Source organism: Heterocephalus glaber, unplaced genomic scaffold, assembly GCF_053883595.1.
Source record: "Heterocephalus glaber isolate CG9 unplaced genomic scaffold, H.glaber_assembly_v1.0 deba00000738, whole genome shotgun sequence".
NCBI classification, from domain to species: domain Eukaryota; kingdom Metazoa; phylum Chordata; class Mammalia; order Rodentia; family Bathyergidae; genus Heterocephalus; species Heterocephalus glaber.
This window is the reverse complement of record NW_028258161.1, coordinates 12,734,111-12,756,224: the sequence shown is the minus strand read 5'-3', so window position 1 is coordinate 12,756,224 and position 22,114 is coordinate 12,734,111. Positions and strand designations below refer to the sequence as shown.

The 22,114-nt window shown below is 37.6% G+C and overlaps 1 protein-coding gene across 7 annotated transcripts in view; it reads right to left on the bottom strand.

Annotated features, from left to right (window-relative positions):
* Arhgap12 (Rho GTPase activating protein 12) overlaps positions 1–22,114 on the bottom strand; it is a 99,846-nt gene that overhangs the window by 25,067 nt on the left and 52,665 nt on the right. The window contains exons 5-8 of one of the 7 annotated variants that reach the window (XM_004861801.4): positions 18,083–18,223; positions 16,975–17,055; positions 7,458–7,583; positions 4,391–4,465 (exon numbers count right to left, since the gene is read on the bottom strand). The exons of 1 other annotated variant lie outside the window; for it this stretch is intronic. In XM_004861801.4, coding sequence (XP_004861858.2) covers positions 4,391–4,465; positions 7,458–7,583; positions 16,975–17,055; positions 18,083–18,223 — 423 coding nt within the window. The remainder of the gene's footprint in view (positions 1–4,390; positions 4,466–7,457; positions 7,584–16,974; positions 17,056–18,082; positions 18,224–22,114) is intronic. 5 more of the 7 variants (XM_004861802.4, XM_004861803.4, XM_004861804.4 and 2 more) reach the window with 5 other exon arrangements.

Sequence of the window (22,114 nt, the reverse complement as noted above, 5' to 3'; positions counted from 1 at the left end):
GTCAGGAAGAGAAGTGGCAAGAAGTGAGACACTGGAGAGAATGAAGTAAGAAAGGGCAGCACGACTGGGAACCAACTGGAATACTGATCCTGTAGTTAGTGTAGGAAGTAAGGAAGGCCTGGACTAGAGCAGAGACAGAGAGGAGAGAGGCCAAACCCGAGAGGCAAAGCTGACGAGGATGGGTGTCAGGGAAACGGGAGGACTGGGGCTTAAGTGCAAACCTTGCTCAACTGGGTAGATGGAGCACTCTTGGTTTCTTTGATCATTCCTAAGTAGGAGCTCCTCCCCTTCTCTTAAAAGTAGTAATTAACCCGTCATTATTTCCTACTGCCCCAGTGATTCCTTCATTACACTCTACCATACACTGACTGCTTATGTCCCCCAAATTCCTATACACTGAAACCTAATCCCCAGGTGAAGTACTTGGGGGTGATGGAGGGCGTGAAACTGGGTCCTTCCTGGTTGGCTTTACTGCCTTTGTCCTTTCTGCCAAGTGAGGACACACCAAGAAGTGGGCCCTCGGCAGACAGCAAGTCTACCAGTGCTGTGACGGACTTCAGCCTCTAGGTCTGTGAGAAGTACACCTCTACTGCTTATAAGCTACCTAGCTTATGATATGTTTGTCACAGCAGCCCAAACGGACTGAGAGACACTTCAAGCACTACTGCATATGTACTTTATTCATGGTTTACTGATTAAGCCGTATGTCGGACCACATCTATAAGTGCATCAACGTTATAACCAATGTTGGGCACTGCACCTAGCACACAGCCAGTGTTCAGTACATCTTTTGGAAGTAATCTGGTATCGAGTTAATGCTACAACATAAAAAAAAATATGAGAATGTCAGCAACAGAGAAAACAAAGCTTTAACTTCTAAACACCAAAGATCTTAAATTTGATATAAAAGTTCTAAGTAGGCAGATGGATAATATAGGTTTGGATATGCAGCTTGGGGAAGATATTTCCCCAAATAAGGCAAATTTTTATTTCACACTATGTGGTCAACATTTTAAAAATTTAATGTGACTCAAAATTGGTCAATATGAAGGGTTAGCATTCTTTAAAAAGTTAGACATGCAAATCATGTTTTTAGAAAGGTCTTAGAATAAGTACTTCTCAAAAGAAAACCAGCAAATTTATCCACTCGTAATCTTGTTAAAGAAAGTATTGAAATGCCCTTTTCTCCAAGATGCTTGGTGCACTTTAACACCGTGGTTCAGTATTCAAGGTCAAAAGCTCAAGTTTCCAAATTATATGCTCCAAAATGTTTCTCAGCATTCAGTAAATGGGAACTTGAAAGTACATACATTCATAGGCACACCAGGTCAAATAAGGAATAGCTTCTAGATCAGTCCACAAAAGCCTATACAGTTCACACTGTAGTCATCTTGTGGAAAAATATATAATTAATTTTTCAAGAAATCTATACACTGCCTATTTTTTAAAATATTTGAAAGGACTATGAAAATAATTATCCATCTGAAAACTGAAAATGAAGCATAAGAAAAAATGAACAATTTTTTTTTCGGTACCAGGGTTCGAACTCAGGTCCTTGAGCTTGCCAGGCAGGTGGCAGAACCACTGAGCTAAATCTCCGGCCCCGAACATTTAAAATTTATATTAAGAAATGGAATGTTAAATTTTGTTTGATTTTAAAAAGAGACTGAAGAGGTAAATGGACAACTTCAGAGATAGTCAGGTGGCACTGGGTAGCCAATACGGTTATGGAGTCATTTTCCTTTCCAAATCTGTAGCTTCCTTGTCCCATCATTAAGCTTTTATACAAACCCAGCCTGTAACCCACAAACAAAGGGGCAATCTCTCCCTGCAGTGATGGGATAAGAGTGGCAGGGGAGGCAAGCTGGGCAGAAAGAGGAAAGTGAAAAGCCTTCAGGGAAGGGTGCGAGAGCTCAGAAGAGGCGCCTCCTGGAGGAAAGAAATGGCACCTGATCTGTAGGAACAGAAGAGGGGGTGGGGTACAAGAAGCAGCAGTTCCCCATGACGGCCATCAGAGGGTACCATGAGTTCAGTTCAGGTCTAGCTGGGTCAAACTTCACAAAGTAGACAAATGGCTGGGGAAATAATCCACCAACAGTCCTTTGAAACTGCATGCAGAAGACTTTGAAATGCCTTTTTCTAGGGTTGATCAGAAATGGCCTTTTATCAAAGTGTGCACAATCTATAAAGGAGTTTTCTAGGAATTGCGTACTATGTATATTTAAAGTAAGATTTTGTTTCTTTCTTTTCTAAACAGGCTGACAGATTAGGAATACTGTGGTAACAGTGCCTTAGAGTCATATGGTAATTCTTGCCAAAACCACTAAAATCATGTTCACTTTTGTCTTTGCCTAATGTTCATGGACCCAGCACTATGTTAGAAAATTCAAAAGAAAAAATACAAAAGATAAAAGGCAGAAACATGCAGTCCCTAACTATAAACTCCTTCGTGGGCTTTCAACCTAGTGGGGAAGGCAGGGTACACAAAATAACTTGCACTTACTGAATGGAACACGAGACGTGGGAGTTCAGAAATAAGAGAGAGAGAGAGTTAGTACAGGGGCCAGCATGGCAAGGGCCTCCCAAAAGAGTTTTGAGCAGGTACAGGGCTCTGCCTGGCAAGGAGCCACATGCTCTGACTCACACTCTGCGAGGCTGGGGCAGGAGCGCTGAGAGAGTTCAAAGCCAGTTTGGGCAGCTCGGTGATGGAGACTGTGTCTCAAAATGAAAAACAAGGGGCTGGGAGTGGAAATCCCAAGTGCAAATGCCCCGGGCTCAATCTCTAGTACTGAAAACAAAAGGAGGTACAAGACTTTGGCTGTATGTAAAGAAAATTCAAGGCCCATCTTGTGCGGGGAGACTGCCTAAACCAATGTCAGAGGGAAATGTCCCGAGAACAGAGACACGGCAATTCTCTCAATTTTATCATTATACAATGTGTGCTTGAGACATGACACTGTATCCCATCAATATGTACAATTACTAAGCGCTAGTTAAGAAGAAAAAAATGTATGCTGCCTGCTGCGCAAGCGCAATGGACCCCAGTTCGATCCCTGGTATCAAAAAAAAAAGAAAAAATTTAAAAAGAGAAGGAACTGTATACAACATGTGATATGACCCATAGAAGACTGGGAATGGAGAGAGTTGGAAAAGTCAGAGTATCTATGGAAGTCTTGGCCTCTGGTTAAGAAATCTGAAATATAAAGTGTATCACATCGTAACGTCATAAAATAGGCAATTAATGATAAAAATTTGTCTTAAAAAGCTTTAAGTTTTATTCAATACTCAACAAATGTTTACTGAGCAGCTACTATATGGCCCTGCAGTGGGTACCAGGGTCACTCTTCCTGCTTTGAGGCTTTTCTTTGTGTAATGGGAAGACAGACATAAATAGAATTGGAGGTTCCTACAGGATATAAGTAATGAAAAGACTTACTCTAGTAGTTCACGAAGTCAACAAAACATAGTTAAATACTATCTAGAGGTGCACAATAAAATTCTCTGGGGAAGGAAATTTGAATTGAGCCCTAATGAATGACCCAGAGAGAAACCCAGGAGAGAGAAGTCTCATGGGCAGGGAAGCAACACGCCCAAGGACTCTGAGTTCAGGGTGAGTTATGGGACTGGAAAGGGGCAGAGAGGCAGGGGGACAACAAGCGAGAAAGAGGAAGAGGACAGGGGTCAGGGGCCAGCACACGCACAGTCTTCCTGTCTTCACTAAACTGCAGACTGCATTCTGACAGAGCAGGGAAGGACTGAAGGGCAATCACGGGCCAGCAGGTAGGAAGAGCGGGAGTGAGCGTCCACACAGAAATCCAGTAATCCGCCCTCAATTCCACGCCTGCAGATTTCTCAGTTATGGGAGACAGAGCAGAGATGCAGGAGCCCCACTTCACCTGACAGAGATGGCAGCGCAGGAAGGGCAGGGTGCCTCTGCTTGTTAGGAGGAAGGGGCCCGTCTCTTACCTCTGCACTGCTGCCCTGAGAAAAAAGGCTGAAGTAAAATTTGATAGCCTTCTCTGGGAATTTCTACATTTACTTTTAAAAATCAAAGATAAGTGGGCACCTAAAAATATGGTTTATAATCATTTAGCATTTTGGCTAAAAGGGGTATTTTAAATCAATAAAATCTGATTCTTAATTTTAAACCTGTTTTAATTGTTTTTTGGTTTGTTTGGTTTTTTTGCAGTACCGGGGATCAAACTCAGGACCTTGCGCTTGCGAGGCAGGCGTGGTGCCACTGAGCTAAATCCCTGGCCCTGTAATTTTTCTTAAAAAGAAAAAAAGGATATGTAGCAGAACCCAGGAAACAGTTAAGCATTACATTTTATAATTTACTGAAACTGATTGTGATAACTGGACTATGTTCTATTGTTTCTATCATACTAACTGGGTCTTGGTGCTTTGGTGAAGAGGGAGAAGATTCATTTTCAGGAGAGCAGGGTTTTGAGGCAGTTGGAGATTCCTACAAAAAATAAGTAATGAAAAAGTTACTCTATTTTATATAATTCTATTTCTCCCTGTACTCACAGTGAGAGAGCTTAATTAGGTCATCAAGGAAAACTATCTTCCTTGTTATTTTTCCCTTCTATATCCAGTTCCAAAATTAGTATGTTACTGGTTTGAAAACTACTAGAGTTATAAGAAGTTTATGAGATATGGCATCTTTTGTAGTGATTAGTTAAATTTTAATAATGCATACAAAATTACTCAAAACAAGTCATGCATGTTGGCTTAAAGTCATGTTATATCAGTCTGGATTAATCATATTTTTAATAAATACAATTTAAACTCTCCTAGAAAAATATGTATCAGTCTTCACACCAACTTGCTGTTGATATGGCAGGTATGAATACACAGGATCAGGCAAGAAATACGCACAGGAATTATTTGGCAACTTCCCGAAGGAAATTTATTTTGGTCAACTGCTATATACAGCTATATACAGCTATTTTAGTCAACAGCTATATGCTCTTAATATTTAAAGTAATTTATAGCTAACTTTTCAGTGATTATAAAAAAAGCAAGATTAAAACTATGAAAGGAAGAAACCTAAGATTAAAAGATTAATATCTCATAAGGAAAAAAATGTTTTAACATCTAGGACTACAGAACCCTAAAATCAAACTAGTATGAGGTTTTATAATCAGTCTGCTTTGTCAAAATTAAAAATTACAGGACTACTCATGGAAGACTGAAAAACATTTTTTGGTACCAACAGCCTTGCTCCATTTACATTTTCTCCATTCCAAGATGCTCTGAATACTTCCAGGAAAAGAGAATTTTAAAAAAATCATATGCCAACATCTACTACTAATTTTCCTATGACTAAATAATATCTTTCAACATTCATCTCCATATTTATATCATTCTAGTTTTCAATGTTTATGAAATTGGAAAGGTACTAAAAACAAATCAGGGAGCTTGTTTTAAGTAACACTACAAAACCACCGACTCCATATTTGTTCACCAGGGAAAAAGCTGTCAGGTTTAGAGCCTATACAATTTGTAAACAGAAATGGGGCATCTGAAAGTTTACAGGGAAACCTTTGAGGGGATGTGCTTACACACCAAACATCCAAGGAAAACACCATTAATGGAGAAAATAAAATCATATCAAAAATGTCTTTACAAAAAGTAATTAAACATTCTCCGAATCTCAATGTACTCTCACTTAAGGTTTTTTGACAACTTCAGTTTTTTGCCTCCTACAAAAGGGTATGTAATTAAAATAGTATGACAAAGAAAGTTTTGGTGATCCACAAACTAGAAAATAAGTTAGTTAACTGAATTTTAAAAGGTAATTATTTTTCACAGCATTGTTATTCCTATAGAAATAGAATACAAACATTCACTTTTTTAATCATACCTAATATAGGTAATGATAAACAGAAAAGTTTATTTAATGAAGCAATTAGTTATGAATCAATTTACAAAGAGAAAAGTCAGGGGCATTTCTATTAAAAGTAAGTAATCTCAGGTCTCAAGACAATCATATTCTTGCAACTTTGGGACAATTAAACCAAACAGGAAATATAATAAGACTTCATCCAAGTTATGTGAAGTAAACATTAAAGATGAATCTCAAGAGAAATTTAAAACAAGAAATGTTAAGTATGTATCATCAAATTATCACATTTTATTTGTTCTGATACAAATAGGGAATGGAGGTCATTTAACAATGGCTTTTGCCCAGGAGTGTATTTAAGAGCGTCAATGAATTTCTCTATCAAAAAATCTCTAGAACTTGCACCTGCCCAGACTAATCTCAATCCTATTTTCAAGCATCTCTTCAATGGCACACACTCCAGAATGTTATTCCTTTAATATGCCTCTACATTCAGTTGCATAACATCCTTATAAAATAAAAGCTATAAACTAGTTTGCTTTCATTGTTGTTCTTTAAGCCCAACTTTGTAAGCCCATCTTACAAACTTGTCAACTATTTTTATAGCTCTACAGAAGTCTACTATTAACATACAAAGGTTAATTTTAGTCATGGATATCAAAATATTGCAATTGTCTTGACTGATCAATTGGAATCAATTGTTTACAAAGGAATTATGACTGAAAGTATCCAAAAGACATGTCTTAAGAGCTCATTTTATTTTCATTAATACACCTAAGCAATACAGCAAAAAAAGTGGAAAACTTAAAATTTTGCTAAAAGAGAAGCCTTAGAGTCAACAAAGAAAAAAGAAAGGAAGAAGAGTCAGTCCTCAAAGACAGATGCCTTTTTAAAAAATGAAAGGCATGGTGCACACACCTGTAATCCCAGCACTCAGAAAGCTGAGGCAGGAGGATCACCATGAGCTCAAAGCCAGCCTGGACTGTACAGTGAGACCCAGCCTCAAAAAAGCTAAAGTAAGTTTATCTAGTTTTGGGGATATTACCACGACTTCTGCATTTTAATATTGGTTCGCCTGATTTCTGAAAAAACAAGTACTAGGTACCCCATCCCCCAAGTCAACTTACATTATACAGACGTAATTCCTAAGGAAGATTTTAAAATGTCTCTTCAATATCTGCATCAAAATGTATCTGAATTCTAGTCTTTCCTGAGATGAGAACTACTTCCACTCTGAAACCTACTGAGGACTGAAGACATGCAAAGCATGACAGAAGTATGACTTTAAAATGTCACTCATTAGGGTCTATCTAGTATGTCAAGCATATACATGACTAAGCTACAGTCTGTCCACTGTCCAAAAACTGAAACAAATCCAAAGCCAAAACGTATTCCACAGGTGAAAACTAGACACTAAGGTGTATCATTTAGTTAAGGAAAAAAAATAAATATAGGTACATTTCAGTATATGCAAATCAAAAGCTTAAGCTGCTTCAAAAGAAATGAAATGTTTTAGCAAAGAACCATTTAACAGAGCATACAATTTACCATGTGACATAACGTAAAAGAACTTGCCAAAATTCTCAAGAGATTTTCCTGAAAGTCCTACCTTGTCATTGGTGTCCAATACAATGGTGCTATGTCTCCACTTTGTTAATACTATTGGTTCTTGCAGCCGCCTGTCCAGGCTCCTACTTTTAATTATTTCTCTTTGCTGCTGGGATGCAGCATTATACTAGAGAAAATAAAACATACTTCATTAAGTAATAGAAACACAAGTGGAATCTAAATATGCTGGCTCCAAACCACACATGGGTATTAGCCTCAGTTCATCCTAAGACACCACCATGAATTCTCTACCTTAGTTATCTCAGTCCCGCATGGTGACACACCTGAGAAGACCACAGATTCTACCAATGGAAAGGCCCAGTTAGTGTTTTGTAAAGTATTTAATCTCCCTAAGTCTGAGCTTCTCCAACTGGCCCCCCAAAGATGTAACAGAAATAATCTTATCCAGAAAGTTGCATTAAAGAGTAAACAAAGTATAAAAGGCATCAGATATTCATTCCCCTGAGAGTAGATTCTCAAAAAACATAAACTATCATAACTTATAAAAGGCGATCACTGGACAATTTTATTTTTAATTTATAATCATGTCAATTATCAAATCCACGTGATTTTAATTTTTGGTTTACATTTTAAAACTAATGCTTAGGGAAAAAAATCCCCAAAAATCCAACAAAACTAAACTTAAGGCCAGGGATGTAGCAGCACCTGCCTGGCAAGCGCGAGGTTCTGAGTTTGATCCCCGGCACAAATAAATAAATAAATAAATAAATAAATCAAGCAAGCAAGCTAATGCTTATATGCACAACAGTATTCTTATATTTAAGAGTCTGGGGTTTTAGGTTTTCTCTTTGCTTTCACTTAAAGGCCAAGCATACTATTATTTGTTTTTCTCAGGTCGTATTAGTTCTAAAGGCCAATTCTGAATACATCAGCTATGTACAAAGGATAGATAATCACTACCAAAAGAAAACTACATATAAAATTAAGGACATGTTATCAGTAAGATATTAAGTCCTGTAAGAGTTTGAAATGCCAAGGAGATCATCAAAAGAAAACATCTGAAAAATTTAAAGCCTTTAGAATAACACTGTCTTACATAGGCAATTTCAAAAAAAAATCTATTTTTTAACAGATACATTCTTCTAAAACCAAAAGATACCTAATATCAACTACCCTCATTCATAATTACAGTCTAGCAAATCTTAGCTTTTAAAACTCTGATTATCATTTCAATTCAATTATATTTTAAGGCTGTTCTTTTGTCTTAAAAAAATCTTCCAGTATCTTTCTCTCCACAATGGCACTCTTCACTCTCCAAACTGAATCTATCTAGGCCTCCCCAACTGTCTCCCAAAGTTATTCCTTTGATCTTTGCATTACAATTTACCAAAGCCACGTGATCACATTTGAGTATTTGTTTGTAACTCACTGTTATCTGATAAACAGCAGTCTTAAGATTATTACTTAAGTTCCCAAACTGACCATTTCTAAACAATGATGACACTTAAAGGCCACCAAAAAGTTCTGTGCCAGACATCTCTAAGTATAAAGAGAACCAATTAGTAAACAGAGCTAGCTATCTCTTCCCTGTGACTCAGTCACCTCTACCAATAACTAAAATGGGTAGTTATGGGCAAGACTGTGTATGAACTTCAGTGGAAGCCTACCTAGCTTTTGAGCCTGTCATACTCCAATTCAGACATCATTTCTATGTGGAACAAGAATAATATAAATTAAACTGGATTATAATCACAATTTTAAATGTACTCAAAGGCAACAGCATAGTCATAAAAGGAAACACAAATGAAAATGTTAGATATAAAATCTAGCACACAATATACACATAATTAAAAACCTCACAGTTAAAACATATACACATGCCCAAGTTTAAAAAGATGACCAAAATTAACATTTCTGAAATACCTTTTAAAAAATGTTTCAAGAACTTTAACTGAATTTTTATTGTCAATTACTTTAAGCATATACACAAGAGTAAACTACAATAAAAACCTACTATCAAGCTTAGCATATTAACATAAGACATTTGCTTCAACTATTTTTCTCCTAAGGAGATATTATGTACATTAGATGCCATCTGAATGCAACTTCCAGGTTCCATTTATCTCTCCCTGCCTTCCCAGCTGTACCAAAAGTTCAGTGTTCATCATTCACGCGCATTTTATACTCTGATACACTTACGTATCAATAATTAGTTTTAAAAATGAAATCATATCATTGCACCATTTTTCAATGTACATTTTTACTCAATACATTCCTTTTGTTTTTTTTAAATCTCAGGTGGGCTGAGGATGTAGCTCAGCAGCACAGGGCCTGCCTGGTAAGTACAAAGCCCTGAGTTCAATTCCCGGTACCAAAAAAATAAAAACAAAATTTTTTTTAAATACCAGTTTTGACCTTTATACATATTAAAAGAACACAATTTTGATACAAGTGGATGTGTACAAGATATTAACACTATTTTACACTCCTGCCAGCAGAACACGATGCTCTGCATTGCCTTACATTCATCAATACTTAATGTTTAACTTAAACTTTGTGTGCATAAAATACAAAGCGTGATTGAAAAATATAGTGGATGTTTAAATTTCTAAAAAATGTTTACAGTAAAACACTCACCGCTGTTAATCCTCTTCAAAATACTCCCCTTTACTCTATTTATTTAATTTTATTTATTTGTACCGGGGATCAAACTTGGGTCCTTGCGCTTGCGGGGCAGGCGGCAGCACCACTGAGCTAAACCCCCGGCCCTCCCCTTTACTCTGAACAAACTCACCCTAACATTCTTGCCAGGTCTAAGCCCTTCTGGAAGCCCCCTTGTGGTGAGAATCCAGGTGCGGTGCCATGGCTATTTCAATGTCCTGAATCAATCCAAAACGTTTTACCGTTTGTGGTCGCATGGTGCCAGGCCCAGTGAGTAAAATGGATGAAAACACAATGTAATGTTTTCACAAGCCTGCCTGTCCACTGCGTGGCACTTGGTAGCATGCACTGCATTTCTGATCACTCCCTGTAAAGACACTTCCAAAAGAGGACTCCAGAACTGCTTCCCAACGTGGGAAGAATGATGGAATAAGTGTCTTTGAAGCGAGGGGGAGTATTTTGAGGAGGATTAATGGCAATGTGTCTTTTACTGCAATAAATCTTAAAAAATTTAAACAATTATGATCCTCTCATGCACTTGTGTGTATACATTTACAAGTTTTTAAAAATTTACCTGAACAGTTAAATATTTGTTGTATTAATTTACATTTTCCTGAATAACTGTAAAGTTAAAATACTTTCCAGGTACTATGTCCTCTTTTGTGTCTTGCTTAGTCATATATTTTACATATATATATATATATACTTTTTTTTTTTGGTACCGAGGATCAAACTCAGGACCTTGTGCTTGCAAGGCAGACGGCAGCACCACTAAGCTAAATCCCCAGCCCTTACCTATATATTTTTAACTGTCTCTCACTGGTTATGTATACAGACTTCTCTGCAGTCAGAAATATTCTTTGATAGATCCTTGTACAATCTTTAACATTTTGCTTATTAAATTTACATCTTTAACTGAAATTAATCACTGAGCATCAAAAGATATCAAGATCTATTTTTATTATTTTAATATGAATAACCAATAATCTTAACATTTACTGTCATCCATGCTCACCCCATTGATTCGTAAGGCCACATGTGAACCTTCTGTTCTTTCCTACTGACCACCTCCTACTGCATGTGTGCCCTTACTGTCTCAACTTAATTACCACAGCAGAAGCCAAATCACTCCTGCCCCACACCCAATTCTCCCTGTACAAGAATATGTTAGCTTTCCATGGACCTTTGTCTGTGAATATAAATCTCAGAATCACTTAAAAAAATTAGTGTGGGGGGAAGATATTATAAGAATGCATTAATTTGTTTACTGTTAGAAAATTAAGCTTCTCAAGCCAGGAACATTAGTATCTTACAGACCTTTAACAGGCATATTTGTAAGTTATGATTCTTGCTGCTGCTACTAAAGTAAATGAGAGCTTTGTTCCTATCATATCTTCAAGCATTTTACTAGAGAAACGAATAATTTATGTTGATTTTATAACTAGGAACTCTGAACTTTCATGTTTAAAGTTTGTAGATTCTCTTGGATTTCCTAACAGTCAATAATATAATTACATCTCCCTTTTCAATTCTATTTTTTTCTTAATTTTTGAACAGAAGCAGTGATGGAAAAATTCTAATCTAGTTTATAACTCTAATGGGAAAGCTTCTGTAAATCTTACTGTAAAGCACGAAATTCACCGTAAATTATGTGACAGGTAACTGTTAGCAAGGTGTCTCATATTTAAAGTGATTTCTTCTATGCTTGTGTCACAGTATTTTAACCATTCTGAAATTCTAACAGGTGTGTTTAGCCATTTACAATTAATGTAGCTATTTATGTTAGGATTTAAATCTGCCATCTTATTATTTGTTTTCTTTTCTGTTTATCATTCCCGTTCCTCCCCTGTCTTCTTATGGGCACCTCAAGCAACTTTCACTATTATATTTTAATGTAACTACAGTTTAAGTCTCTTTTATTACAGTTATTTAGTACTTGCTCTAGGGATTACAACATACACAATTTATCACAGACTACCAGTATCAACATTTTACTACTTCAAATGGAACAAAGAAAACTTACCCACAATTACATTCCTTTATCTCCCCATTTTATGATATACTTGCCTTAAAAGTTATCTCTGTATATGAGTAGTACCTCAGAAATTTTGTAATTTTTGTTTCAAATGTCAAGCATCATTTTAAAAACTCAGGAAAATAGTGCCCTTGGATATTCACCCTTTCTACTGTTCCCTCTTCATTCCTGACTTAACAAGTTTTTTCAGTTATCATTTCCCTTCTATTTGAAATTCTTTTGAGAGAAAAAAAATGATAAAATTTTTGGTTTACTTTGTTCTAACAATGTCTTTCCTACAGGGTATCTTTGCCGAATACAGAATTTTGAGTTGACAATACTTTTCTTTCAGCATTTGTAAAATGTTGCACCATTTCTTCTGGCTTTCATGGTTTCCAGTAGGACATTCACTGCCATTTAACATTATTGTTATCATGTTGGTAATATTTTGTTTCATTGAACTGCTTTCCAGAATTTGGGGGTACAGGGTGGGGTTTAGGGTGTTTTCAGAACCTGATCATGGTAGGTCAGAATAGATTTCTTGGGGTTCATTTCATGGGATGTTTATTCAGCTTCTTTTGTCTTTTACCAAAGTTGGGATGTTTTCAAACATTTCTTGAAATACTTTTCAGCCTCACACTTTCTCTTTTCCTCCTGGAATTCCAAAGAAAGGAAATGTGGGATCTTTTGTGTTTGGCCACAGGCCCCTATTTATGCTCTTTGGTTCGGCCTGGATGATATACTGACCTACCTGCAAAGCACGGATTCTCTCTTCTCTCACCTCTACTCTGCTATTGAGTCTATTCAGTCAGCATTGTGTTTTGGTCTTAAGAATTCCTTTGGTTCTTCTCTAGAGTGTTCTATTTCTTCACTAAGACTCTCGAGTTTTTCACTCATCTCAAGCATGTTCATAATTGCTTATTGTAGCATTTTTACAGCTGCTTTAAAATTCTACCAGATTACTCTCTTACCTGTGTCATCTTGGTGTCGGCACCTATTGATTGTCTTTTTCATTCCAGTTGAGATTTTACTGGTTCTTTTTGTGGTAATTCTAGTATTCTGGGTAATACAACTTTGATTTCTGTCTACATTTGCTACTTTAGCAGGCTATAAACCTGTTTAGGTCGAGAATGCACATCTTGGTTCACTTTTCTGGACCACAGTTCAAATGTCATTTAGCTTTGAAAATCTTTTTAGGCTGTTCTAGTCTGTTCTGTCCGTATGCTACCTAGAGGTCCATTTAAAGCCTTGGCAGTATTTCCACACCGTGTCTCAGTTCTCAGAGGTTTGGTGAGGTGCTCCTTCTGGCTGCTTGCACACCTGGGCCATTCAGAGTTGTACCTGGGACCTTATACACAGAGCTTTTAAATTCCTTTCTCTTGTAACTCTCTTCCCACTCTCATTTGCTGCTTGCTGTTCATCTGGAGCATAGTGAGGTAATTCACAGGGCTTCTCCCATGCAGTGTGGGGCTGGTCACCAGGGTTCCTGTGGATGCTCTCCACAGCTCTCAGGTGGGAGGGAGAAGGTGCTGATCCGCTGGGACCCGCCAGGGTTGGTTGAAAGGCTCCACACCACACCCTGCATAGCACATGATGCTACTCACCAGGAGTAAAGCAGGTATAATCAAAACGACTAGGGAAGAACAGGCTTTATTAAAATGCCAATCACTTTCTACCACAGATGTGAGTCAGTGACAAACTAGCTGATCTAGAAAAGCTCCTATGCACTCCTCTTCCAGAGGTCTCTCATTTTCCTCCTAGAACCAGGAGACTATCCTGGGCTTACACATCTCATGATGCTGGCAGAGGTACAGGAGCAAGTCTGACACCCTGTTACGGCTGGTGTTTAGGTGTCCCCCAAAGCCTCATGCTTTTCCAGAGGTAGTTAAATCTAGATCCTGTGATTGGCTCACTGTGGGGTTAGGCCCGAGGGCACTAGGATTAAGGGCAGGAGTGCCATCTGCCCTAAGCAGTCTGAAAAAGATAAAAGGAGCAGAAAGACACTGTTAAAGTCTCTCTTGTTGCCTCTGCTGCCTTGTGCGCGCCATTTAGGTCTCCTCTTCGAGGCCGGTTTCTCATCCCTGCCTTGGAGCCAGCCGACTATGAACTGAAACCTCTGCAAACTGTGAGCCAAATAAGCCTTTTCCCTCTAACTTGGGGTGTCGCAGATTTTGTCTCAGCAAGGAGAGAACAGTAACTGACACACTCCCAGGCCCACATCAATACTCTGCTTATGTCATGTTTGCTCGTATGCCATCAGCAAGGGCAAGCCACATGACTGAGCTCCAGCCATGGCAGCAGAACAGGCCCTACCCACAGCGCCCGCCCCACGGAGACTCAGGGCAAAGAGCACTCGTGCAGGCAGGGATGAAGACTGGATCCAGTGCTGCAATCTGCCACAGCCGGACAATTTCTTCTTTCAGCACTCCTAACAGGCTTCTTAAGGGTAAAGACCAGGCCCTACAGATTGTATTTATCGGGACGTCTACACAGTACTGCACACCAAAGATGTATTCAGAAAAATAGGTAGTTCAATTAAATTTCTACATATCCTTTTACCTTTCGACATCTTATAAGACTGTCTTCCTGCTTTGAAGTTCTGCACCTTCAGCAAAATTTGTCAACTTACCGATTTTTTTCTCCCCAGGTACCGGGGATTGAACTCAGGACCTTGTGCTTGCAAGGCAGGCCCAGTGCCACTGAGCTACATCCCTGGCTTACCAATCTATTTTTATCTACCCTGGTCAATATTCATGGCATATTTTTCAGTTGAATACTCATGCCTAACCCAGCATGGTGGTGCACACCTGTCATTTCCGCACTCTGAGAGGCTGAGACAGAAGGGTTACAAATTCAAACCCAGCCTAGGCAACTTAGCAAAACTCTCCAAAATGAAAAATAAAGAGGTGGGACCGTAACTCTGTGTGAAGGCATTGGGTTCAATCACCAGCACCAAAATACAAATGAAAATAAAACAAAACATGCCTTCTTTGGTTTTAGAAAATTCTCAGAAATGATATATTTAAATAGTTTATCTACTGCTTCCTCTACACTCTTCTCTCTTTTTTTTTGGTACCGGAGATCAAACTCAGGACCTCGCGCTTGCAAGGCAGGGGCGGTGCCACTGAGCTAAATCCCCAGCCACACACTCTTCTCTTGAAATTTCTAGTAAATGCATACAGAAAACTTTCAATCCATTCTTCACTTCTCATAACTATGTTTTCATATTTACGGTTTATGCAATCTGCTACTTTGACTTCAATAGCCATCTTTTTCTTGTTGAAGACTTCTAATGTATTCCTTATACTTACCTGTTCATAAATGTTTCATTCTTCATAATTTGGTTTAGTTTTGTTTTGTTATTACTGTTACTGTTATTGTTGCTGTTTTAAGACAGGATCTTGCTACGTGTTCAGGCTGGTCTTGAACTCACTATGTAGCCCAAGCTGGCCATCCTGGTGTTCTTCCTATCTCAGCCTCCCTAGTGCTGGGATGATAGGAATATACCACCATGTCAGGAAATTTATTATTCTTTTTAAATGAAGGACTTCATTTAACGAGTCATCCACAGCATCCTTAGTTTAAGTCTTCATTAAGAAAATTAATTTCACCTTCAGTACAATGTTCTGGTTATTGATTTTCTTGTGTCTATAATAACATTAGATTTCACTGTATTTGCAATTTTGAATAAAGATGTTTTGTAGTGTTTTCTCCCTCTTCACTCACCGGCCTTTATTTTCTATTCCCAATCGAGCTTCCTGTCCAGTACATAGTTCGGTGGTTCCCTGCCCCTACACCCAATCCAGAACCAGGGGTGGTTGGGTGTGTGTGTGTGTGTGTGTGTGTGTGTGTGTGTGTGTGTGTACACATATTTGGCTGTATTTAGCTGCTGCACGAATTGGGATCTTCATTCCAAATTCACTCATAAGCTTCTTAAAGAGTAAAGACTATGGCACTAACCCCCCAAAATATATTCAGAAAATAGTAAATTTCTAGTACTGTATTTGCACTGCGGGTTATAATCCTATCTGACAGAACTTTCTTAACTTAGTATGAGTGCTAAAATTACTCAGAGTACAGAACTTAAGCTGCAATTGCCTTTATCACACAGCAATAACCCATTAAACAGAGGCTCTAAAACACTGCTTAATTCTCCCACTCTCACAGAACCAAATTGAAGCTCCCTTGCTGTATCTGACTTAACTGAGAGTTCAAAAAACCTCCAAAACATTCTAACATGGTGTGTGGCAAGTGATGGAAGAAGTTGCACATCATAAAACTGAGGGTCCCGCCCAATTGGTCCCATGATGGTCAGCACCTAGGATCATGCTAACGAGCTCCCCTTCAGTTGTGATGTAACTCGCTTTCTTCCTCCCTTGGAGAGATTTTCCAGCCAGGCCCTCGCAGAACTTAGCACCACACACTGCCTCTCAGCCAGTGACTGAATTACAACACTTGAGCAAGAGGATGATCCTGAATGTTAAGTCACTTTTCTGTCCCTTAAAAACTAAATGTAAGAGCAGTTTCATGTAGAAAATGCAAGGTAATTAAATACAAGATGGCATTACTGCAACTGAAGAGAATCTTTATTTACAGGAGTAATGAAAGACCAACCTCAAGCTAAACTAAAAGAATTTCTGAATAGGAATAATCAGTACCAGACAGTAAAGACAAATGCACACCTTAGACAAATTTAGCCAGTAAGAGGATTCTCAATGAATTCTAAAAAGACAAAAAAGAAAAAGAAAACAACAATAACAACCAAAAAAGTCTTCCTACTTTTTAAAAGCTGAGTAACAATATAAAAACTCATCTGCTGGAATCACCCTCCACTGTCACCCATCTAGGCCTGTAAACAGATTTCACTGTGAAGGGCCATTACCTTCGGCAGCTCCCACTCAGACCGAGATCCGTCCGCGCTGTAGTAGTACTGTCTACCTTGGTCATCGACATGCTTGAGCCACTACAGAAATACAATAGGATTTAAAATTTTACATGAATCAAGCTGGGACTACCAGACATTAGATTCTATCCCTATGAATTTTATTCTACTTGCTAAGAAAATTGTAAAAAAAAAAATCAATAAACTTACAGATTTGCATTTTAAACATGGTAAAAATAAGTGGAGTACTCAATATTAATGTAAATTTTTCTTTCCTCCAATATCAGGCTAGTGAGTCAAGTACCACTTAACATAACAAGAAACATATGACATAAAGATACACGGACACAGATACATGAAGAACATGGGACTTGGGGTAATGTACTATAGGTAATTTGAGGGGGAAGATTAAGTTGTACCAAAGTGAACATATGATCTTAGTTTCAATACAAATGAAAACTCTATCACTTCCACATGTTCTAATGGCAAATGAGTAAGGAAAGAGGAGTAAAAGCCTACTCCGCTTTATCCCAAAGAATCAATTCTCTAAACTAGCACAAGCAACCAGTTATCTTCTTAAGCAACACCAGATATAATACACATATAAATTTTCAATATTCATTTCCAAACCTATCATTCATAGAATACTAGATTCATGGTTTTCGTTTTACACAAATTTAGTCATAGCAGAAAAAGGAGTCTAGGCAATAAGACAGCATACAATAATGGTGAGTTGAGAAAGCAATTTCCAAAAATCTATTCTCAAAGAAAAATATAAAGAAATATGCTTATTGAAGAAATCTAAACAAAGGACACTTACTAGGTCTATCCTTAAAAGGTCCATCTAAAGTGGGCTATCAACACCACAAAAATTACTGTCATAATAGCAGTTTAAAACCATGAATCAGTAGTTATATAATAAGTGTGCATTGTCAACTGGCATTATTATATAATTACAAAGGTGAATATTTTAGTATATGTGCTGCCAAAGCGAGCACACAAAGGTGAATATTTTAATAAGTTTTTAAAATACTACTAAAGCTTCAGTACACAATTATTTGATGAGAAGATTTTGCCAAGAAATACTAGATGAGAAAAAAGATAGTACCTTTTCATTAGTATAGTCACTGGTATATAAGGTATGCCCATGTTCATCCAACTCTTCTGACCAACCCCTTGGAGGAGAACCACACTGACTATCTGACTGGCTGTAACAAATGCTGTGGTAGTTTTCTTCTGATGAAAGAAGCTATAAACAGTCAGAAACATAACGATTTTTCTTCTTTGAATATAAATATGCAGCAAATGAAAATCTAAGAGATTGAATTCACTTGGCTTTAAGTGCTAAGAAAACTTGAATATATTTGAATATTTAATTTTCAAAACAAATTATTAAGTCTTTAAATAGCACATGGTAAGTGGTGAGGTGAATTAATAATGGTTAGTTATTTTATCATTGTTACTGCAACCTACAGAAACTTACAATGAAGTTGAAAATAGTGTTTCCAGACAAGGAGTGATAAAACACAACCTCTAGAATGCTGCTCTGGAACTGAAATGGCAAGTTCAAACACAACAGGGAGGGTATGTGTATGCATATCCATGTGGAAACCAGGGAGGGCATGGGGGAACTGCACAAGACCCAGCTCCTTGGAGTTCCCACTCAGTGGGTGTTGGGAGTGCTCACCCTCTGATCCCAGCCCCAGGACTCCAAAGCAAGACAACTGCTGCACTTCCACACCAGTCTGGGATACACAGTGAGTTCAGTTTCTTTCTTTCTTTTGTACCAGGAATAGAACTCAGGGCCTGATGCTTGCCAGGAAGGTGCTGTACCACTGAACTACATTCCCAGCTCACATAGTGAGTTCAAAGTCAGCCTAAACTACATAGTGAGACCCTGTCTTTAAAAAAAAAGCCAAAATCACTCATTGAATATCACAAGTAGTGAACCAAATGCCTGGCAAATAAAATACTCTGAACTAGTTTTTTAAAGTATGGAGGTAAGGGAGATGGAAAAAAAGACACTAGCTTTGTTACACTGTACTTTGTGTTCTAAGTGGTAAAAGTTACTCTAATTCATTCAACCAAATGCTTATAAAAGACCGTTAAAAACTAAACTTCAAAATAAAAAGAAATAATATTAAGAAAATTCAGATATGATACAGAATGATCAGAAATTCAGTACAGAAACAATACAGGTATGCATGAAACTAGAAACACAGGCCAGGTGTGGTGGCACACACCTGTAATCCCAGCACTTGAGAGGGCTGAGGCGGGGGGACTGTCACAAGTTTGAGGCCAGAGTGGACTACATAGTGAGTTCAAGGCCAGCCTGAACTATCTAGCAAGACCCCATCTCAAAAATAAATACATGGATGGATGGATGGCAAGTCTAAAAAAAAAGACTAGAAACAGAAGAAAAGCAAATTAAAGATTGTGAAATCGTAACAATTTCTGATGCATATTAACAATCAAAAGGCATCATAATGTGACCAAGTAGCAATATGCTTACCAGACTTAAACTTAATTCATTTGACAACTATTTATTAAACACTTTGGGGTAATGACCCTTCCTACCACCTTGAAAGAGTTTCTGCAGTTAAACCTTACCCAATCAGAATGTCTTCTACCACCATAATTTGGGCCGAAACACTGTGACAGGTAGATTTTCAATGTTATAAAGATATATCCAGCCTCACATTAGCATGTTCACAAAAACTAACACGGACAACTTTGCATCTAGAAGCACCCCATAAAGTAAGCCGTATGTGTTTTCCAACAACACCACTTTCAAAAGATGGAAAACCTAATTCAAAAATCAGAAATTTATTTTTTATTTAAGTGAGACAACTTAAAATGTAAAGTTATAGAGGAACACAATAAAATGGTTTTAAAACTGAAAAACATTTTAATCTAATAGGAAAATGAAGGAATAATAAAAATCATTACATCAGTAATTTCATGAATATAACTTTCTAGTTGACAAAGCACGCATCATAATTTTCCAATTTTTGTGCCACGACATATTCTTTTCTGCCATGAAGAGTAACCTCCAATATCTTGGTATTTTTTTTTTTTTTTTTGTACTGGGGATCGAACTCGGGTCCTTGCGCTTGCACAGCAGGCGGCAAAACCACTGAGCTAAATCCCCCGCCCATCTTGGTAGGTTTTATTATATTATACTACAGAACAAGAACTGACTACAAGATCTTGATGCCTGCTGCTGGAAAAGGGCTATTTAGTGACAATTAAATACAAATTAAGAATGTTTTGCAGAAGCACTCTCCAAATGTTAATTATTCTACAGTAAATACCTCCATCCGTAAGGGAACTGGCATAGTAACTGTGGTGTACTCTGCAGCAGATGTGCCCTAGTAGGAGGATGAGGAAGCTATCATACATGCTCCAATAAACATCTGCATGAAAATATTGCATTTTTAAATAAAATCATCAATGAGCAGCAGGTCACTGAAGAAATATTCAGAGGTCAAAAACTAAGCAGAAGTAAGAATCCAAAGAGTGAAGTAGAATAAAAAGATCAGCTTTTTCCTTAAGGCACTTGGCAACCCCAAACCAGAATGTTAGCTCTCAAGGCCATGAAGAAGTCTAAAAGGATACCCCATGATTTGGGGCTGGGCCCACCCCCAAGAGCTATACCCACAGATTATATGTGAGCCAGGAATAAACCCTACCTCTTTATTCCACACTAGAGAAATCACAGGAATCTTCCCCGATAATTAGGGTGAAAAGGTGGAAACTTAAGCCATAAGACTGACTTCATACAATACAAATTACTACTATCTGGGTGGCCTGTAAAAAATAAAAGGTTAAGTAAAAATAACACTGTAAATGTTTAAGGATAGGTTTTTAAATATTTAAGTATTGGCTTAATATAGGTAATGATTATGTACTGCAACTGTACTAACAAAAAATAAATTTTTAAATGAAAGAAAAAAATTTTTAAATTAAAAAAAATAGAGGGTGAAGGCCGAGGATTTAGCTCAGTGGTTCTGCTGCCTGCCTCGCAAGCGCAAGGTCCTGAGTTTGATCCCCAGTACAAAAAAAAAAAAAAAAAAAGAGGGTGAAAAAGTGGGGAAAAAAGTGAACAAAAATGAAATCTGGAAATACTGAAAATGAAGCTCAGAGAGACACTACAGTGAGTGCATTCAACATTCTTCTAACCGAAGTTCCAGAATAGGCAGAAAGAGAGAATGGGGCACATACAGATAATGCCCAAGAATCTGCCAAAACTGACAAAGACAGGACTCTTCAAATTCCAAGGTACTAACCAGTACCTGGCAGGAATAAAAAAGACATCTTCATACAGTCACATCATAGCGAAAAATAGATACAAAACTTTAAAAAGACAAACCACTCTTAATGAAAATACAATCAGACTGAGAGCTGTATTTTCAGCATCAATAATAGAAGCCAGAAAACACAAGAATAAAATCTTCAATGAATTAGGATAAAACAATAAACAGTTAACTTGGAACTATAGATCTATTAAAATTCTTCAAAAATACAAGCAGAACAAAAACGAAAGATTCTATCAGGAACAGATACTCATAAGGGAATTTAAAAGCACATGCTCAAGACAAGAAAATATAGGAGAAGAAAATATGATAATAAGGGGGGGTAAAATAGAAATAGGTAACAGCAGAAGCAAAACACATACACTTCTTGCACAGCTTTAAGGATCAAGAGGAAACTAACAGGCTTGATAAACAGCCATGTTCAAAAAAACTTAAAAATTAAAAATTAAAAACAAGCATGTTCAAATGTCTCAATGACACAGCACTGTTGAAATTCTGGGCCACAAAATCCTTCGCTGAGGAGGCAAACGTGACCGTTTGTCACTCGGCAGCGTCTCTGTCCTCTGTATGCCAGCAGTGCACTCCTCCTTGTGAGCATCAGGAAGTCTCCAAACTTTGACAGTGTCCTTGGAAGGCAAAACTGCCTCCAGGTGAGAACCAGGGCTCTAGGGCAGCCACTAAAATGACAGCTTGAGTTAAGACAGAAGACTCCCTCTTAAATGCCACTAAATAATAGCAATGAATGAAATTTGCTTAAAAAGATGTAAACTCACAAGAAAAGAGATAAAACAGCAGATGAACAAAAATCTCAACTATCCATGCAG